The sequence below is a fragment of the Balaenoptera borealis genome (assembly GCF_965194805.1).
Source record: "Balaenoptera borealis genome assembly, chromosome: 2".
Lineage (NCBI taxonomy): Eukaryota > Metazoa > Chordata > Mammalia > Artiodactyla > Balaenopteridae > Balaenoptera > Balaenoptera borealis.
In genome coordinates this window covers 134,785,443-134,803,071 of record NC_138867.1, presented here as the reverse complement: position 1 = coordinate 134,803,071, position 17,629 = coordinate 134,785,443, and the positions used below count along the sequence as shown (strand labels likewise).

The 17,629-nt window shown below is 48.6% G+C and overlaps 1 protein-coding gene across 6 annotated transcripts in view; it reads right to left on the bottom strand.

Annotated features, from left to right (window-relative positions):
- Positions 1-17,629, bottom strand: part of CYFIP2 (cytoplasmic FMR1 interacting protein 2) — a 128,538-nt gene that overhangs the window by 89,514 nt on the left and 21,395 nt on the right. For all 6 annotated transcript variants that reach the window (XM_082379054.1, XM_082379056.1, XM_082379059.1 and 3 more), the window contains exons 4-11: positions 14,565-14,642; positions 12,929-13,030; positions 10,549-10,730; positions 8,605-8,701; positions 7,194-7,322; positions 4,782-4,886; positions 2,557-2,648; positions 620-737 (exon numbers count right to left, since the gene is read on the bottom strand). In XM_082379054.1, coding sequence (XP_082235180.1) covers positions 620-737; positions 2,557-2,648; positions 4,782-4,886; positions 7,194-7,322; positions 8,605-8,701; positions 10,549-10,730; positions 12,929-13,030; positions 14,565-14,642 — 903 coding nt within the window. The remainder of the gene's footprint in view (positions 1-619; positions 738-2,556; positions 2,649-4,781; positions 4,887-7,193; positions 7,323-8,604; positions 8,702-10,548; positions 10,731-12,928; positions 13,031-14,564; positions 14,643-17,629) is intronic.

Below are 17,629 nucleotides of genomic sequence, written 5' to 3'. Positions count from 1 at the left end.
CCTCCTTCTGCCTATCTGTATTTTTCCTGAGGTTTGTGCACCGATCATGCTTCCCTACAAAAAAAAAAAAAGAGGAAGAAAAGAAAAATCCAGTGCCAGTAAAAATGTAATTAATGGGATCACAGGAGATCTTTATGACCTTATTTTGCTGCTAACGGTATTTTCTGGCTTATTACAATGATTATTTATAATTGTAGTTTAAAAATATTTAGATGGTGTTATCACCATGATTGTTCAGAACTTTGTTTCTCTTGCCATCCAGGGTGGAGATGGTTTAGATCATGCACAGACTAACAATTACTGGGCTGTTACTAGCTGCTAGGCACCATGCATTTTCCATGCATCGTATTGTTTAATCCTCTCAATGAACCTTTCCAGATACTATTAGCTCCATTTTGCAGATGAGGAAACTGAGGCTCAGGGATGTTGAATAACTTGTGAAGGTCAGCAGCAGAACCAGAATCACACCCAGTTCCATCTGGCTCTCAAATCCATGCCTCCAGTGTGTATTCCCTCACTCCTCCACTCCCCATGATCTCATCTCTTTTCTGGCCGGTCCTCACCCCTTCCCACCCTGGGCCCACACGGGCCTCCATCCCAGCAGCCAGAGCGAGCTCACCTCACTGTTGCTGTAGCGAGCGAGTTCGGAGATAAAGCGGATGTGGTCATCCCGGATCTGAACCATCTGCTCGCAGATGTTGTACTGGGGGCTGATGCTGCTCTGGGTGCACGTCCACCTGGGCAGAAAATCAGGGGGGTCAGAGTGGGTCCCGGCCTTAGGCACCTGCGTGGGGCAGGCTCCTTCCATTCACTAGTTGCTCCTGGTGCTCGGCCAACGTGGCCGGCTCCCCTGGGTGGACCAAGAGGTGTCCCAGCTACCAGCGAGAGTGCCTGCTAAATCCCGCTGTGGGGACTGCAGGCTGAATGGAACAGCCTTTCCTCCTCCTGCTCGGGGCTGGCCTCCTCTAAGACCCAATCGCAGGCTTTTCCAGATAACGGGTGTCCACAGTACTTACCAGTCACGTGAGCGGGGAGGGACTTGCAGCCTCTCTAGGGCTGCAAAGGACTGGAATCCAAGCAAAGAAAAAGCAAGGCAGGCGACCTCCCAAACCTATCTACTGACCCCGGCAGCACTACGCCCTGTGGTTGAAGCTGTCGTTGGAGGGGGCCTATGGGCGGGACTGGGGAAAACTAAAGGGATTGTGCCTCTTTTTCAACAGCGAGCTGGCAACACGGAAGCTCTCTATGGAGAGGAAAACCACAGCCATTCTGAAAGGCACTGGTCTCTCTTTCTCATCTTCTCCCCCTTCCTCTCTTCTTTCTCCTCAACTCTTTCCTCAACTTTTTTGAAAGAGATCTTTGGGAAAACATCCTAAATTGGGGAGGAAATGAATGAATGAGAATCTTCACTCTCCTTCCCCAAGAGAAAAAAAGACAACCCCGTTCACTGTCCTCTGCCATCGGTGCCGGGTGACCCAGTGGACAGATTAAGCATGGACACCAAACAAAGCAGATATGCATTGTAGAGAGAATTTACTATTTCAAAAGGAGCTCTGAAAGGGCGCTCCACAGAATACTCAGAATGATGACAGACTTCCTCATGCCTATACTTTGGCATGACTTTTCTTCTGAGGTCCTTGTGTAGGGATGGGGACACCATCACTTGAACCTCTGACCACCATCCTGGTCACATCACCACTCCCAACCAACCTCAGGTGGCCGAGAATTCACGCAGGGAAAAGTGAAGAAGTGAGTTCAGCATTCTGGACTCCATGCTTTTCCTGAAAGACCTCCTCATACACCAGCAGCCACTGGGTTATGAAAAGACTTAAACCAGCTTTCCCTGGCAAGACTCACCTGCTGTGGCTCAAAGCTGGTGGAGTTCAAGGACACTCCATTTACATACTTTTAAGGACCTAATACCCTCACCCCTGACTAAAGGATGGTCGGCCCCCCTCTGTATGGAAATGCAGGCAGAAACCTCCTTAACAAGGCCAGAGATCAAAGGGGTGGCCAAGACTATAGCCGAATGTCCCCCAGTGAGGCGCTGACACCCCAGATCTTCGCTCAGATCACCTAGAGTGGTGGTTTATAAAACAACCTAAGGAGAGGTCATCAACCCGCTTCACAGCTGGAACCGTCGGAACAATACCCTCCACGGCATACTTACTGCGTGGACAGAAAACCTGAAGAGAGAACCAGTGTGATGAAGAACGAGGCCATCTCGCTCTGCCTGACCACTGAGGGTCGGTCACTCCTCCCCCTTCTCAGGGGAAGGAGGACTCCTGCTGTTCCCCTGCAGGTGGCGTGGGCCACCACGGGAACAGAGAAGGGGCGGGGCTGTGCTCTGAGCACTTTTGAACCCTGGCAGCAAAGGGCAGGTGCAAAAGGGCTCAGAGCACCATCCACTGCTCCCCTCTGCCAGGCGCCAGTGATTGGATGGAATCCACCTGCCCAGGGCTCTGGGGAGGGGGGAGGGGCTGAAGTGGCCCCTCGGCCCCCTGCCCGGGCTGGGCATCCTCGGGGGAGCCGAGAGACATTACGGCAGGCACTCACTTGGACTTGTTCTCTTCATAGTGAGCACTGGTCTTAATGTATCTGGCCAGCTCTATCTGCATGTCGCCGAAAAGGGGCACCACCTGCAGCTGCTGCAAAGGAAGCAAATACAGTGCGTGAGACACGGAGGGAGGGGCCAGGTGGCTGCCTTCCGCAGGGGGAGACAGGCCTCCGTGTGTGCCTCTGGGATGACCCCCAGTTTCTGCTTCCGATGATGCTACTATGTGACCCTGGAACCACAAAGAGCCCCAGCCAGCGTAGAGGTCCTCCCGTGCCTCCAACCATCCCTATGTTCCAGCAACTGAGCCCAGAGAGGCAAAGTGACTTGTCCAAGGTTACCCAGCAGGCAGAACAGATGAAGGAGGACCAGATGGCCTGCCTCCCAGGGCAGGGTCTTTTCTGCTCGAATTTTCCTTGGATTCGAGGATCCTCGCTGCTTTGAGCTCCGCGAGTGGTGCCCGGATGCCACTGGCTGGGCGTGACCTTCTTGAGAAACTCCTCAACGTGAAGTGATTGACACCTTTAACGCCTAACACCAGAGGGCAGACGATTCCCATCCGAAGACCAGGAGTAATGGCGGGGAGGCTGGTGTTTTCTGTCTGCTTCTTAGGCACTAGGCACTGTGCCAAGCCCTTCAAAACCAGAGGGTTTCTAGGGCAGTGAAACTATTCTGTATGATACCATAATGGTGGATATAGATCATTATACATTTGTCAAAACTTACAGAATGCACAAGGCCAAGAGTTATCCCTACTGCAAACCACGGACTTTGGGTGATAACGATGTGCCAACAATGTAGGTTCATGGACGATAACAAATGTACCCCTCTGTTGGGGAGTTTTGACAATGGGGGAGGTTGTATATGAGTGGAGGCAGGGGGTATACGGGAAATCCCTGTTCATTCTGCTCAATTTTGCTGTGAACCTAAAACTACTCTAAAAAATAGTCTATTAAGCAAATCAGAAAACAGTATTTCAATCCACAGAATAACTGGGTGAGGTCAGTACTAGTATCATTCCCATTTAACAGATGGACAAACTGAAGCTTTGACAGCTGAAGTGATTCTTTTCACAAAGACCGGCTAGAAGCTAAGGAGCTGGGATTATAACCCAGGGCTTGGACTGACCTATGTGATCCCACTGAATCCTCAAGGGAACCCTATAAGGTAGATACCCTTAGCATTGCTGTTTTTCGGGCCAGGGAACTCAGTTTCAGGGAAGTTCTGTGACTTTCCCAAAGTCACCCAGCTATGAAGTGGCAGAGCGAGACTAAAACAGGTAGGTCTTTGTGAGGTGAGATTGTGATCTTCCACTCCACCCCCATCTCATTCATGTGGATTTAAGGCAGAGGCAGATTTGGCCAGTTCTCCCAAGATGAGCCCTGTTTTCATTTTGGGCGGCTCCAGAGAAAAGTGAAAGTTTCAGCTTCGAAGAGAAGCCAAGCCAAGCCACAGGACGCCTTTTGGTGACTTATTTCCCTCTTAACCTCCAAGAGTCGGTGGGACCCAGGCTTGGCCACACCTTTGAGGGATTCCACTTTTAATTGAAGCCTGGTTTTCCTGTGTCTGACCTCAGAGGCTCCACTCCAGGCCTGAAATGCCTGATGCTAGAATACACTGACAACATGGAATTCACTTCCAAAGGAGAAAACCCCCTTGCGAAAACCGCAAAGGCAAACCACAAGGTTTTATTGTTAAAGATTTGGGGCCAGAAGATCAAATCTCTGAGGCACTGGGATGGACTGAGCGTGGGCTGGACGCTGATGAGGCATTCTGCCCAGAGGCAGGGAGAGTGAGGGGCCTCTGGTGGGCCAGGAGAGGCTGTGTGCTTGCGAATGTGAATCAATGTAAAATCCAGTCTTTATTCCTCCTGCTTCTGTGGGCTCTGATATATACTGAAAATTCAAGTGGGCTCTGTCTTCCGGGACGCACCTCTTTCTTTAGATGGCAAGGGATTTCAGAAAAGGGAAAAAGCAGTATGCGGAAAGAATCACAAGGCCTCCCAGCCGAAACCCAGCTGAATCCTGAGACTCAGGCACATGCCTTCTATAGTGTAGATTCCTCTACCCAGGGCAGCTGGAGGCCCTATCATTCTATTCTCCTCCTCTTGGGGTCTTTAGAGCTACAGTGCGATCAACAAGCCCCACTACTTGCTGGCTAATTTCATTCCTTTCCCCAGAGAGACCACCCCTGGGCCCCCTGCCCAACCCCAGCCCCAGGTGCTGACCTTAAAGAACTTATCGATTTTGCTGAGGTTGATTCTCTTCTTGGCATCCAGTTTGTAAATGTTACTGACATTTCCATCCATCAGGTAGAGACCAAAACCCATTACCTAGAGTGAGAAGAGGCAGAGCCAGAAGCCAGTAACATCCACTGGAAAAGTTTCAAAAAACCAAAAAAAGCAGATCTGTGTATGTGTACACATCCCCTGTAGTGACACATTCTGTGACAAAAACCCATGTGTCTTCAAAAAAAAAAAAAAAGGGGGGGGGTACCCATAGGTCTAATTTCAACCAGAAATTTGATTTCTGTGAAGAAATGCAGAGGACTCTTTCATATATTATTATGGCGGCCACTTCTTGAGTCCTCCCCCATGGGCCAGAGTCTGTGCTTTGGGATTTAGCAGGCGTTATCCTTCATCCTCACAACAATCTTGTGAGTCAAGTTCTACACAATAACCTTATTCTACAGATGAGGAATTGGAGACACAGAGAGGTTAGACAGCTTGCCAAGGTCACACAGCTAGTAAGCTGCAGAGACAGGATCTGAACTGGGATCCGACAGCAACATGCATGCACTTAGATCCTTCTTGAGAGGAAGGACTGAGTCGTGCTGTTGCTGCATCCCTGGGCCCCAGCACATCGCAGGCACTTGATGAATACTCACTAGATGGTAAATGAATGCGAAACTATTCACCCCTTTCTCCAAGGAAACTACAACAAAGACTCCCAAGGAATCTCACTGGTGACTTCATTAACAAAAAGAACACATTTTTGCCTGGCAATACCCTATCAGCAGGTTGACAGGCTGATTCTTGATATTCCAGTCCATACAATAGTTTCCTGAATGCTGGCTTATTTTGCTCTTTTTGTCAAATGTACAGCAAGCCTGAGGAGGCCTGAATAGCTAGGTTGAAAGCAGCTTCCCTCAGCACACAGTTGCTATGTGACTGGGGATAAGTTACGTCTGACACCTAAGGGAGTGGACTAGGGGATGGGCGTTTGCATTTTGCAGTTCCGCAGGGCGTGCACCAGACTTTTCCATTTAAGGTGGAAGGCGCTCCCTGGTGGCATCTGAGTTCACTAACAAACTGCAGAGACAAGGGAAACACCAAGCAGTGCAGGAGTCCAGGTTGAAGAGGCAGAGAATTGAGAGGGAAGAAGGTTGGGAAGCTGAGACGTGGGAGGATTAAAGGCAGGCAAGAGAAAAGAAGGGCCTGAGAATCTGATGGCAGCATCTAAGGATGCTTGGTGGACTGGGGTTTAGCAACCTACTTAGTGGAAGCAGCAATTCTGGGCAGAGCTATGGTAATTGCCCGGGCATAGCACTGGGGATGAGAGAGACTGCTGAGCTCTGGGTGACTTCCCCGGATTTCTGACTGTGCAGAGGAAGCCAGAGTGAACAAGACACAAAGCCACACTGTCCTGCAAGCTTCATCGAGATGTTATGGAAATGTTAAGAAGGGAACACCAACAGGGCTGGGATTCTTGAAATAGCAAGAGGCGACATGGAGAGGAAGAAAAAGTCAAACCAGCAGCGGAATTTTGAAAGGGGAGGTTCTGGGAAAGAACGAATCAAAAAGGGTGATGCATATGAACATGGAGAAGATTATTCATTTCTGGGCTATTGTTGTCAGAGGGAAATTAGAAATAATCTAAGCAGCTAACGATAGAATAATGGCTAAAGAAATTAAAGCTCATCCATATGACATTATTTAAGGGCTGCATAATCTTCCAAATGCATTTAATGAAGTGGGATAAAAATTACATGCGCACAAAATTTATGTAAATTGCATATGTAAATTGCATACACATGAAAATATATCAGCACAGAAAAAATGAGAAAGATATACATCAAAATGCTGAAAGTGTTATCTCTGGATGGAAAGACTGCAAGAGATTCAATTTTTTTATGCTTTTCTGTATAGTCCAAATTTTCTACAATAATAAAAATTACTTGGCAATTAAAAAATGAAACTTGTAAACTGACGAAACAAATGTGACCCATTTGGCAAAATATGGCAAAAGCTTGAAGATTCTGCCTCCCCCTTGAGTTGGCAGTTTTTTCCTCCAGGATGTCTGGCTTAACAAGAGTATGGACACGAAGGTGTGCTACAGAGTTTCAATGCAGTTTAGCAAACAAATATCCAACCACAGGGGATCTGTTAAATAACAATGTCCCCATACAATGGAATACTTGGCAGCCATTAAAAATCACATTGTAGAAAGAGCCTTAATGATGTCTAGAAAGGTGTATATGACATATTCAAGGCAAATAACAGGTTACAAAACACTATGCAGTAAGATCTGTACCAATGCTTAAGTAAGAAGAAAGAAATACTAAAAAAAAATGATTTTAAATAAGAAGGAGGTGAGAGGGCAAGCCCAGGCCCTGGGGTGCGTGACCGAGGGAGCTGTACCTTGAGGAGCATGTGCTTCTCACTGGGGGTCAGATACATCTTGTTCTCGTAGTAATCCACACAGATGTTGACAATGTCGGCCAGCAGCTCCTCATAGCCTGGGATCACTTCCAGTTGCTGGTGGAGACACTAAACAGCAGTGCCCCCCTCTGGTTAGCCCCTGTCCTGCATCCTCACACACACACCACCCAGGATGGGCCACGGCTGGGCCCTGGGACAGTGCCCGGCCTCACTGACCGCCCCAGGTGGAGGGGAGCCTGCAGCCTCTCCTCAACGTGCCCACAGTGCTTGGTCAGAGCTCCTGCACATCTCCCGTGGCAGGGACCTGCTCCCCTTGGGCCCTTGCATTGTATTTCCTGGCAGTTCTGATGGTTAGAAAGTGCTTTATTGGGCTGAGCTGAAAGCAGTTCAGCTAGGCCGGTGGTAATCTCAGCTTAGTTTTGAGAGTGTGGACTGAGCCCAAGACATCTTCTCAGATGATGGTGGGAAAACCAAGCCCAGTGGAGGAGAGCTGGGCCAGCAGGTGTCTCCCTCCTGGCAGGACACAGCAGTACAAAGACATTTCCTGTACAAGAAGGCCTGAGGTCTCCACCCCAGGCCCCTTCTCTGCAGAGGGACACACTGGCCCACGGCAGGGTGTGCACGGGGCTCAGGCGTGGGGCTGGGTCCCCGGGAAAAAACCTGAAGCCTCAACACTGAGGAGCCTTCTGCAGGTAACACAGAGCAGCGAAGGCCCAGTGAAGCCCTGAGAAAGATTTTAGCCCGGAAACCCTTTGAAGACTGAAAGCCCCTCTCAAGTTTAGGCCTGGGTCCTGCTGATATTCCTGCTGGTGCCTGTTTAGGTTGAACTGACAGATGCACAAGACAGGTTATTTTAAGTCAGGCAGAGCGTGAGAGCCACAGCTGAGTGGGAATACCCTGGCAAAGCGGCGGCAGTAACTATGACTACATCTTTTTATGTCCTTGCTCTCTATCAGGCTCTACACGTTCAGGGCTTTTTATATAGTATCTCATTTATTTCTCACCACTGTCCTATGAGTGGCAAAACGACAGCCCCATTTTACAGGCGAGGAAACTGAGGCTTAGACCTTGCCCAAGGCCTCACAGTGGGTCAGTGGAGGGTCTAGGATGAGAAAACAAGGCGGTCTAACTCCAGAACCCAAGCTCTCAATCTACACCGATGCAGGAGCAGAACACTGGCTAGAAGGTTTTCAGAGAACAAACTCTGGAGAGGGTGAAAGGGCCATCTGTGGTTGGGAGGGGAGACTTAAGTCTGCAGCTTAAAGCCTGAGTAGGGCGAAGGGGACGGATGATCTGGACAGAGCTCCTCTGCTCGTGGGCCCCCCCAACCTCCAGGCCCTGGCCTGCGTCGTGGGATGCCAGGCCAGGACTAACATGGGTTTGCCATCACCTGGGTGATCCTGTTGTGGTTGGCCAGGAACATGGACAGGTTCTGGGACTCCTGGATAGACTGGGGGTCCGCCATCTTCCTCAGGAACTGCGCCGCCCTGGGACGGGGTGTTGCAGAGAGGAATGTTCAAGCACAGCCGGCCTCCGCCGGGCCTCATGGGCCCCAACTCTCAGCTAACCCGGACACACTGTCCCTGGGGTTAAGGGGCTCTGAACATCACAAGTGACTCTAACATCAAAGGAGAGCGTGTTCTGGAGTCATTTCATTAGGAGCTGTCTGCACCCTTGTAATAAGGGTGTCTGAAATTAGGAGGCAAGAACGCACTGAGGCTCAGAGGCCAGGAAAGTTTAAGGACAGCTAGCATCCCGTCAACCAGCTTGTGGTAAGACAGAGCGAAACGGGCATCCCTGTGCCTCACAGTGACCTCCAGTGAAACTGCACAGTAAGTCAAGGAGAAGAATCGCAGGCAGCAGGATGTTTTGTTTTCGTTGCGTATTATGTTATTTATAGGAAAACCTCAATGTTTCTAAACATTGTATGGAAAACCAAAGTCTATTTAACCTGACGGGATTACAGGTGAAGGGATGATGGGTGTGGGGAACACAGCGGGACTTAAAGGGAGAAAACCACAGCACTGGGACTTCTCCAGCCTGACCTGGAGGTGGAGGTGGTGCAGCCCGTGTCACGATGGACCGTGGAACACAGACAAGACACCTGTCTTGCTCATGACCCTAGCCGGTCCACAGAGCATGTCGGCTGTGACCATGTTGGAAGGAGTTGGCCAAATCTGGGGAGAATTTGTGGGGAAGATACTGTACCATGAGCTAGCTGCCTATGGAATCTTTGTGAAATTGCCATTTCTGAACGAGGCTCTGTCTTCTGGGTACTCCCAGGTTTCAATTCACTCGGGAGGATAAAACGGTGAGGATCCGTATGTTGTCTGTTTTCTCCAGTTACCATGGAGCCCCGGGAGGATCTGGTTCCGGAGGGGGGCCCTCTTCAGCAGTGACACAGAAAATCCTTCCCAAGAGATGTGTACAGACACCTTGGAGCATATCTGAGCCTCAACCAACACAAAGTATATTGGCTGCTTTCGCCTACCCTCCCCCACTTTTGGATGGCTGTATCCAAATTTGTGGAGGACTGACCCCTCCGCCCCCCTCAGTCCTTCTTTCTTGTGAGCTGACACTGACCTCCAACTGACCCCAAGGACGAGCACCCCTCCCATCAGCGCCACCCCAACACACACATTCATAGTATAGTGTCTGATGGAGGGATCAGCACATGACCCAAGCTGGAGCAACGACAGTCCTCCTTGGGACTTCTGCAAAAGCATCTGCAAGGAGGAGCATTCTTTCCGTCCTTAGGGGCTGGGGTCGCTACACTGGCTGGAGGGACGCTTACAGCTGCTGGAGGCCACACAGGGCATGCGCCTGCCTGAGAATGAAGCTGATACTGAGGGAAGCTGAGCTGAGAGGTAGAGGGAAGCAGACCAACAGTATCACCTGAGTACCTGGATCAGGCTGGCCAGGACTTTTCTGTTCTGGGAGCCAACGCAGTCTCTTCTTTTACATAAGCAGTTTGAACTGGCTCTCTGATTCTTGCAGAGAATGACTCCTGTGACCATCTGATGATTATATTAATCACAATATAATCTCAGACTGCATGGGACACAGAAAAATGCTGCTGCTGCACAGGTGGGGCAAATGAGGATTTGCTTCCACCTTGAGACAGAAAACCCTGCCAAGACCCGGTTCTCCAAAACTCAGCTCTGCACCTTATTCCTTAAACTGCAGAAACAGAGGCAGGCCCCCGACCCCACTGTGTCTGCGGACTGGCCAGCTCGGTTCCGAGAAGGAGCCTCTTAGAAGGGCTCTGTCCTCCTCCTCCCATTGGCCACTGGCCGGCGGCCCAGGAAGATGGGGGAGGGGGAGGGGCCCTGACCTCTTGTAGGCAGAGTGATCGTTCTTGACGCTGCACTTCATATTCTTCAGCTCGTCCAAGACTGCGAACATGTTGATGAACTTGCCCAGGGTCAGGAGGTAGGCCTCGGAGACAAAGTCTTTCCTCCGCTCAGCATGGCACAGCCGTTTCACCTCACTGCAGAAGCGCTCGATGGCCTTGCGCTGCACGCAGAGGGGCAGCGGGTCAGGACGGGGCGGCCCGGTGGGGTGCCCCACTGCACTCTCTGGTGAGGTCGAGCCTCCCCTGGGGCCCTAGTCAGAGCCTGGACATTTAGAGGAAGGCAAACCTGCCCGGAGGTCTTTCTCAGAGGTGTGCTGAAATACTAAGCTGATTTCTAGAGGGAAGCCCAGAACCTGCCCCCAAGTGAGTCAATCCAATGAATTCATTCACCACGCCCTTGCTGAGAAAGCACTGTCTTGTTCCTGTGTGTATCCCAGGACCTAGGACAGTGCAGGCACCAGACAATAAGGGGGCAGAGATGGAGAGGGAGAGGGATGGTCAGAGAAAGAGGTTCATTCATCCAATAAACGGGTGTTTACTGAGCATCTGCCACGTGCCAAGCACCATTCTTGGCCCTGGGGTAAAGCAGGGAACAAAACGGAAGAAAAAGTCTCTACCAGAAGGAGCTTATATTCTAGTGATGGCTGACAGAAAACAAAATAAACAAATTCTCTATATTAGAATGTGATAGGTGCTATGGAGAAAAATAAAGCAAGGAAAGGAGATAGGGAGGCCTTCAAAAACCAGATCAAGCCACACTTTCTCCTTCCAGAGTCTAAGTCTAACACAACTTTCTGGGATGATGGAAATGTTCCATACCTGCTCTGCCCAATACAACAGCCACTCATCATATGTGGATACTGAATACTTGAAAAGGCGAGTGCGATGGAGGATCTGCATTTTAAATTTTATTTAATTTTAATTCATGTAGATAGCCATATGTGGGTACTGGACAGCACAGTTCTAGATTATTTCAGCTCCTCCCTTCTCTAAACACCTCCTGTCAGGAGGCCCTCAGTTTAGCACATACTTAGTTTTGGGGCAGCTTTTCTCTCTTGAACCTGCCTTCCCAAAGAGATTTTAGGTTCCTCAAAAGCAGGTGCATGATGTTAATAACAGCAGCTGCCCTTTGTTAAACCTGCTCTGTAATGAGGGCTCTACAAACAGGGCACTTTACAAGCAGACCTCATTTATCCCTAGAGAAAACCTGTGAAATAGGCATTCTTTCCAAGGTAAGAAAACTGAAGTTGTCAGAGGTCTGAAATAACTAACAGAACACAGTCAGAATGCGACAGAACCCCGGGCTTCTCTGCCTTCGAGGCTCTATCTGCACCTTCCCCAGATGTTCCCATCTCCCTCCCCCAGAAGGCCAGCACAGAGCTGGGCGCAGGGCAGACCCTGGGCCAGTGCTTGAGGCTCATAAATACACGTGGAGGGCACAGAGTGTGTGGCAGGACTCCCACCCGGGCAGAGGGTGGTCTTAAAGCCATCAGCCTGCCTTCCTGAATGGCTTCCAAATAAGCATAGTAACCGGCTTGCCCTCTCACCTTTCATTCACAGGAGGCTTTGGCTGTCTTTTCTCTTTTCCTCCTTTAAATGCTCACTCTTCTTGGCTTCCCAACTGGTCTCCCTGCTGCCACTCTTCTCCCCTCCTGCCCCTGACACCTGTGCTGCCCCCCACTTCCCATCCATCAACCACACAGCAGCCAGAACGCCTCGATCAGATCGTGTCACCGGGAATCTCCAGCGGCTTCCCGTGGTGCTTGAAGAAAATCCAGGTATTCTTCTCCTGGCCTACAGTGCCCTATGTGAGTAGGCCCCTGCCTGCCTCTCCAACCTCACCTTTTCTCACTCCCCCTGCTCACTATGCAGCCTCCCTGGCTTCGTTCCATTTCTTAAACATGTCACGCTCCTTGAGGCTTCAGGGCCTTTGCCTTTGCAGTTCCGTCTGCCTGAAACCCTCTGCCCCTGGGATCATCACCTGCCAGCCCCTTTCACATCATACAGATCTCAGTTCAAACACCACCTCTGTGGAGGCCGTCCCTAAAGCTGCATCCATGTCGAAGATACCCTCCATGCCAGAGGTTCTTTAATTGTATTTTATTCACAGCACTTGTTCTGTTGTGTATTGTTCATTGTCAGTCTCTCCTCCCACCCAGAACACACTCGTTTGCTCACTAGAATGTGAATATATATGGAGGGAGGGGGCTTGTCTGTCTCGCTCACCACAGGGTGGGTCGGGGCACTAGAAAGTGTTTGCCGAATGAATAAATAACATGGCACAGAAATCCAGTACCAGTGTCCAGAAGTGTGGGGACCTTCTCAGGTGTCCTAGTCCAGACCCGCCCTGACCCCTCACCTGAAAGTACATGAACTTCATGAGCTTAGTGACCTCCGGCTCCAGCACCTCCACTGTCTTCTCATAGATCTCCACTCGGTTGGGCTGCTCGTTGCATTTCACCTGTGGGGAGACAGGGGGGTTTCCCACACCCTGGTTTGCCCAGGCAGTCCTGGTTCACACCTGCTGTCTTATTAACAGGGCCCGTTTTCACTGTTGAATGCACCTCATTTAGGATGATAAATGGTATGGTTACCTAGTGAGAGGAGGCTGCGGTAGCCCTGACATTCTGATGGGCGCAGAACTGCTCCCCAGACACTGGCTGCAGGAAAGAAACCAGCTGGTCCCCAGAACAGAACCCTCCTCCCCTTCAGTCTGTTCTGTGCCCCGACCATGAGCTGTACACACGACTACGTTGAGCTGCACGGTCTCCCTCCTTCCGCCTTTCCCCCACTCCTACCCCAGTACCCCCTACTCCTATTAAGGGCCTCTGCCTGATCCTAAGCAGAGAAAAATGTTCTGTCCATGGCTCTGGATGCACTTGGGACAAAGTCCCCTGGCCATACTTGGCCCATTAAGAAGCCCATTTTCTCTGCCCAGTGGTTTTCAGCACATCAGAATCCCGTGGCAGATGTGTTCACGGCACGCACACCCAAGGCTGCTAACAGGTCACTGAAACTGGAGAGTGAGCAAAGGGTAATAAACACGAGGACATTCTTCACACTGTTGTATAGAAATTCTTAAAATGGTAGCACCAAGCTAAACATCCAGAAGTCGATGATTAAATGGATAAAGTATGATGCATTCATACACTATCATTATGTAACTGGTAGGGGCAATGAGATAGATCTCTGACCTGAGGTGGAAAGATTACTACCATAAACTGATGGGTGGAAACAGCTGCAGGACAGGAAGGGTAATTTAATCCCATTTTTATTCAACAAAACACAAAACAGTGTGTGTGCTTGTGTATCCATATATAATACAGGTATAGAGAATCTGAAAGGGTGCAAAAACCAAGCTGTTAATAAGGAGTTACCTCTGGGGGTTAGGATTGGGGGCAAGGTAGAGGAATGGTTTCTGTTTACACACCTGTGGCCTGTTGATTTGGTTACAGTGGGACCTACGAATAATGTGATAACGGTAAAAATAATATCTGTGTGTGTCAACATGAAAAAAGTCAGTTATAAAGAATACAGTGTAAAAAATTCAAGTGGCAGAACCGTATAAATAGGAAACAACACACTTTTGTAAATGACAATAATTTACAAAATAATAATCACAGAAATATTCATGATGTTTGAGGAAAGAGAGCCAGATGAATATGCAGCAAAGCATCCACAGTGATTATGCTTTGCTGGGAGGTGGGGGATTTGGGTGGTGGAGGGAGGGGTGAGGATGTCTTGCTTTTTACTTTCTACCTTTCTGCAGTGGTTTGGGTGTTGTACAGTTAGCATACACTGCTTTCAAAGTAAAATAATACTGAGCAATTTTTAAAAGCTGGTGTCAGTTTTACGGGATGCTCTCTGAATGTTTTCAGTGCACCCCTTGGGTAAGAGGCCCTGCTTCACTCCCTGCTGCCTGGAGAAGGTCAGTAATCTGGACGGGGGTGGGGTGGAGGGTGGAGGCCCCCCCTGAAGGGGCAGGACTGTCTCACCTGGGGGATGGCCCGGGAACAGCTGCGCCAGGTGTATAGCATGACCGCATACTCGTGCCCTTCCTCCAGCATTTCATTCTGAAAAGCAGAACGTGCTCAGCAGGGAGAAACTGCTCCGGCACCACAAGACTTTTCAACAGCCCCCCGCCCCCAGTCGTCGCGACTCACAGTCTGGTCTGTGGACCAGCAGTGTCAGGAACCCCGGTGGGGGGTGGGGGGGGCTTATTAGAAATGCAGAGTCTCAGGCCCCTCCCTGGGCCTATGGAACCTGAATCTGCATTTCAATAAAATTCCCAGGGGACGCACACTCCCAGGTGCACAATAAGTTTGAGAAGCACTGGCCTAAATTATCCCCATCAGACACTCAAGGGCTCTACAAGCAGGACACATTTTTCAAAGACAGATGGCTACCTCAGAAAGGAGGGGCAGATCCACTAGTTCCAACAGCAAAAGTTGTTCCAGATAAACAGTTAGCAAGAAAATAAGCAAGCAGCAAAACAGTATGTACAGCGGATAGGTTAAAAAACACAGAGTAATAATTATGAGAGTATATTATTGTGTATGGAAAAATATTTTGGTGGGATACATACCACAACTATGAATAGCAAGCTCTCTGCGGGGATGGATAAACAGGGGCTTTCGCTTTTCACATCACATGGTACTATAATGTCTGCTCTTTTATAAGAGTCCACTTTACTATTTCATAAGCAGGAAGACGGTTAAGATCAAGATTAAGATTTTTAAAAATAATACAAAGCAGATGGCAAAACTAACAACAGCAAGAAAAACAAATCTGATGACTCACCTCACCTAGTAAGTGCTTCATTGGAAAGAGCCCTAATCTCAGGGTCCAAATATCTGGGCTGAAATCCCAGCTTCATCACTTCTTAGCCCTTTGGCCTTCAGGAAATCACTTAACCTAAAATTTTCCATTTAGTCATCTGTTTAATAATGATGACAATAACAACCTCAGAAAATTTTATGAGAATTAAATACAATACAAACATACAAACACGCTAGGTAATCTGTAAAGGGAGTTAAGAGTATTACTAGGGAAAAGATAGTAGGGCAGTTCCTGAAAAAGTTAAACACAGAGTTACCATATGACCCAGCAATTCTGCTCTGAGGTATGTATCCAAGAGAAATGAAAGCATATGTGCACATAGAAACTTCCACACTTGTTCACAGCAACATTATTCTAATAGTCAAAAAACAGAAACAACCCAGCGGGTGAATGGATAAATAAAATGTGGTATAGCCATGCAATGGAATAGTACTCTTCTGTAAAAAGGAATGAAGTACTGATCCATGCTACAACACGGACGAACTTTGAAAACATTACGCTAAGTGAAAGAAGCCAGGCACAAAAGACCACCTATTGTATGATCCATTTAGATGAACTGTTCAGAATAGACAAATCCATAGAAACAGAAAGTAGATTAGCGGTTGGGGGAGAGCAGAATTGGGAGGGACTGCTAAAGGTTTGGGGGTTTCTTTTTGTGGTGATGGAAATTAGATAGTAGTGGTAATTGTATAACACTGTGAATCTACTATTAAAACAATGAATTGTACACTTTAAGTGGTGAATTTTGTTATATGAAGGACGTCAAAAAATACAATAAAAAGAGTATTACTAGACCATCTCTTTTGTGAATGTTTGTACAGATACAAAAATGAACCTTTACTGATCTATTTTTTATCCCACGCATCATATCTATTTCATAATATCTTCCTAGCACAAGATCAGATTTAATTTGGAGCTTATTACTTTTTAAAGTTTTGTTTTCAACAGCAAATGTCGCTGACGAGTCACACTTTCAATTCTTAATTTAGAGAACTCTTTAAATCAGTAACGTGTTGTGCTTGAGACCACAGAGAACCAAGATCAAGCCTGTGGGTCTCCTGCTGCCGTTGCTTCAGAACACGCGTCAGAAAAGGGAAGTGACAGTAACGCATAGGGAACACGTGTCTACTTATCAGCACCAAACTGCCCACTGGCAGGTATAGTCCCATTCATTCATCCAGTGAACCTTGCACTGAGCCCTCACGGGTCCCTGGCTTGGTGCTATGTGCTGAAAACAGGCCAGTGAACAAGAATGATGTGGACTCTGCCTTGTGGACAGTTCAGCTGACCATCAGTCAGATTTGTTGTATAATCATGCCTGGAATGTAGAGGCCAGGATGGTGTGGTGGATGGAGCTTCAGGAAACTTCAGTTCTGGTCCTGGCTCTGCTTGGACCCGCCTTTTATCTGGACAATGTCATGGTTTTCTCATTCAGAGGCAAAGAGTTGGCCTAAATCACTGGTTCTCAGCCCTGGCTGCACATTCGTCACCTGGGCTACATTGAAAACACCTGATGCCCAGGCTGGGCTCCACTGGAACTAAATCATTATCTCTGGGGGAGGGGGCCCAGGCATAAGTGTTTTTTAATGCCTTCCAGGTGATTCCAATGTGCAGTCTAGGTTGACAGCTGTAGGACTAAGGATCTCTCAGGTCCTTTACCTTGATAAGATTCTGTTAAGTCCACAATTTAAACCCAATGTGAGTTCAGTTCAAATTTCAGATAGTGACAGACTGTACCTCTCAGCACTTATTTGGACACTCAGCCCCCATCTCACGCCCCAGCAAAGAACCCTTGACTGTTCCTCATAGGTGGTCAATTACGTGGATTACACACTATCTCCTCCTCCTCTTCCTCCTCTTTTCTCTGGCTATCCTGCCCTTTGAGAGATTCACCTTGCCCCAATGTGGGCAGGAGAAATACAAGAAGATGAACATCTAATGAAGCCTCTTGCTGCTGATAAAGCTACTCTAGAGAAAGATTTAGCAAGGTACAAGGAGGATATTGTTGAGGAAGTGAAGTTTTGGCCTCATCCACGAACATCAACGGTACACCCTATCTTAGACCCTGCCTACAACCATATCAGCACTATCCCTGTGTCGGTAGAATAGTGGCCCCAGAAAGATGTCTGCATCCTAATCCCCAGAACCTGTGAAAACAATACCTTACACAGCAAAAGGGACTTTGCAGATGGAATTAAGTTAGCGACCTTGAGATGGGGAG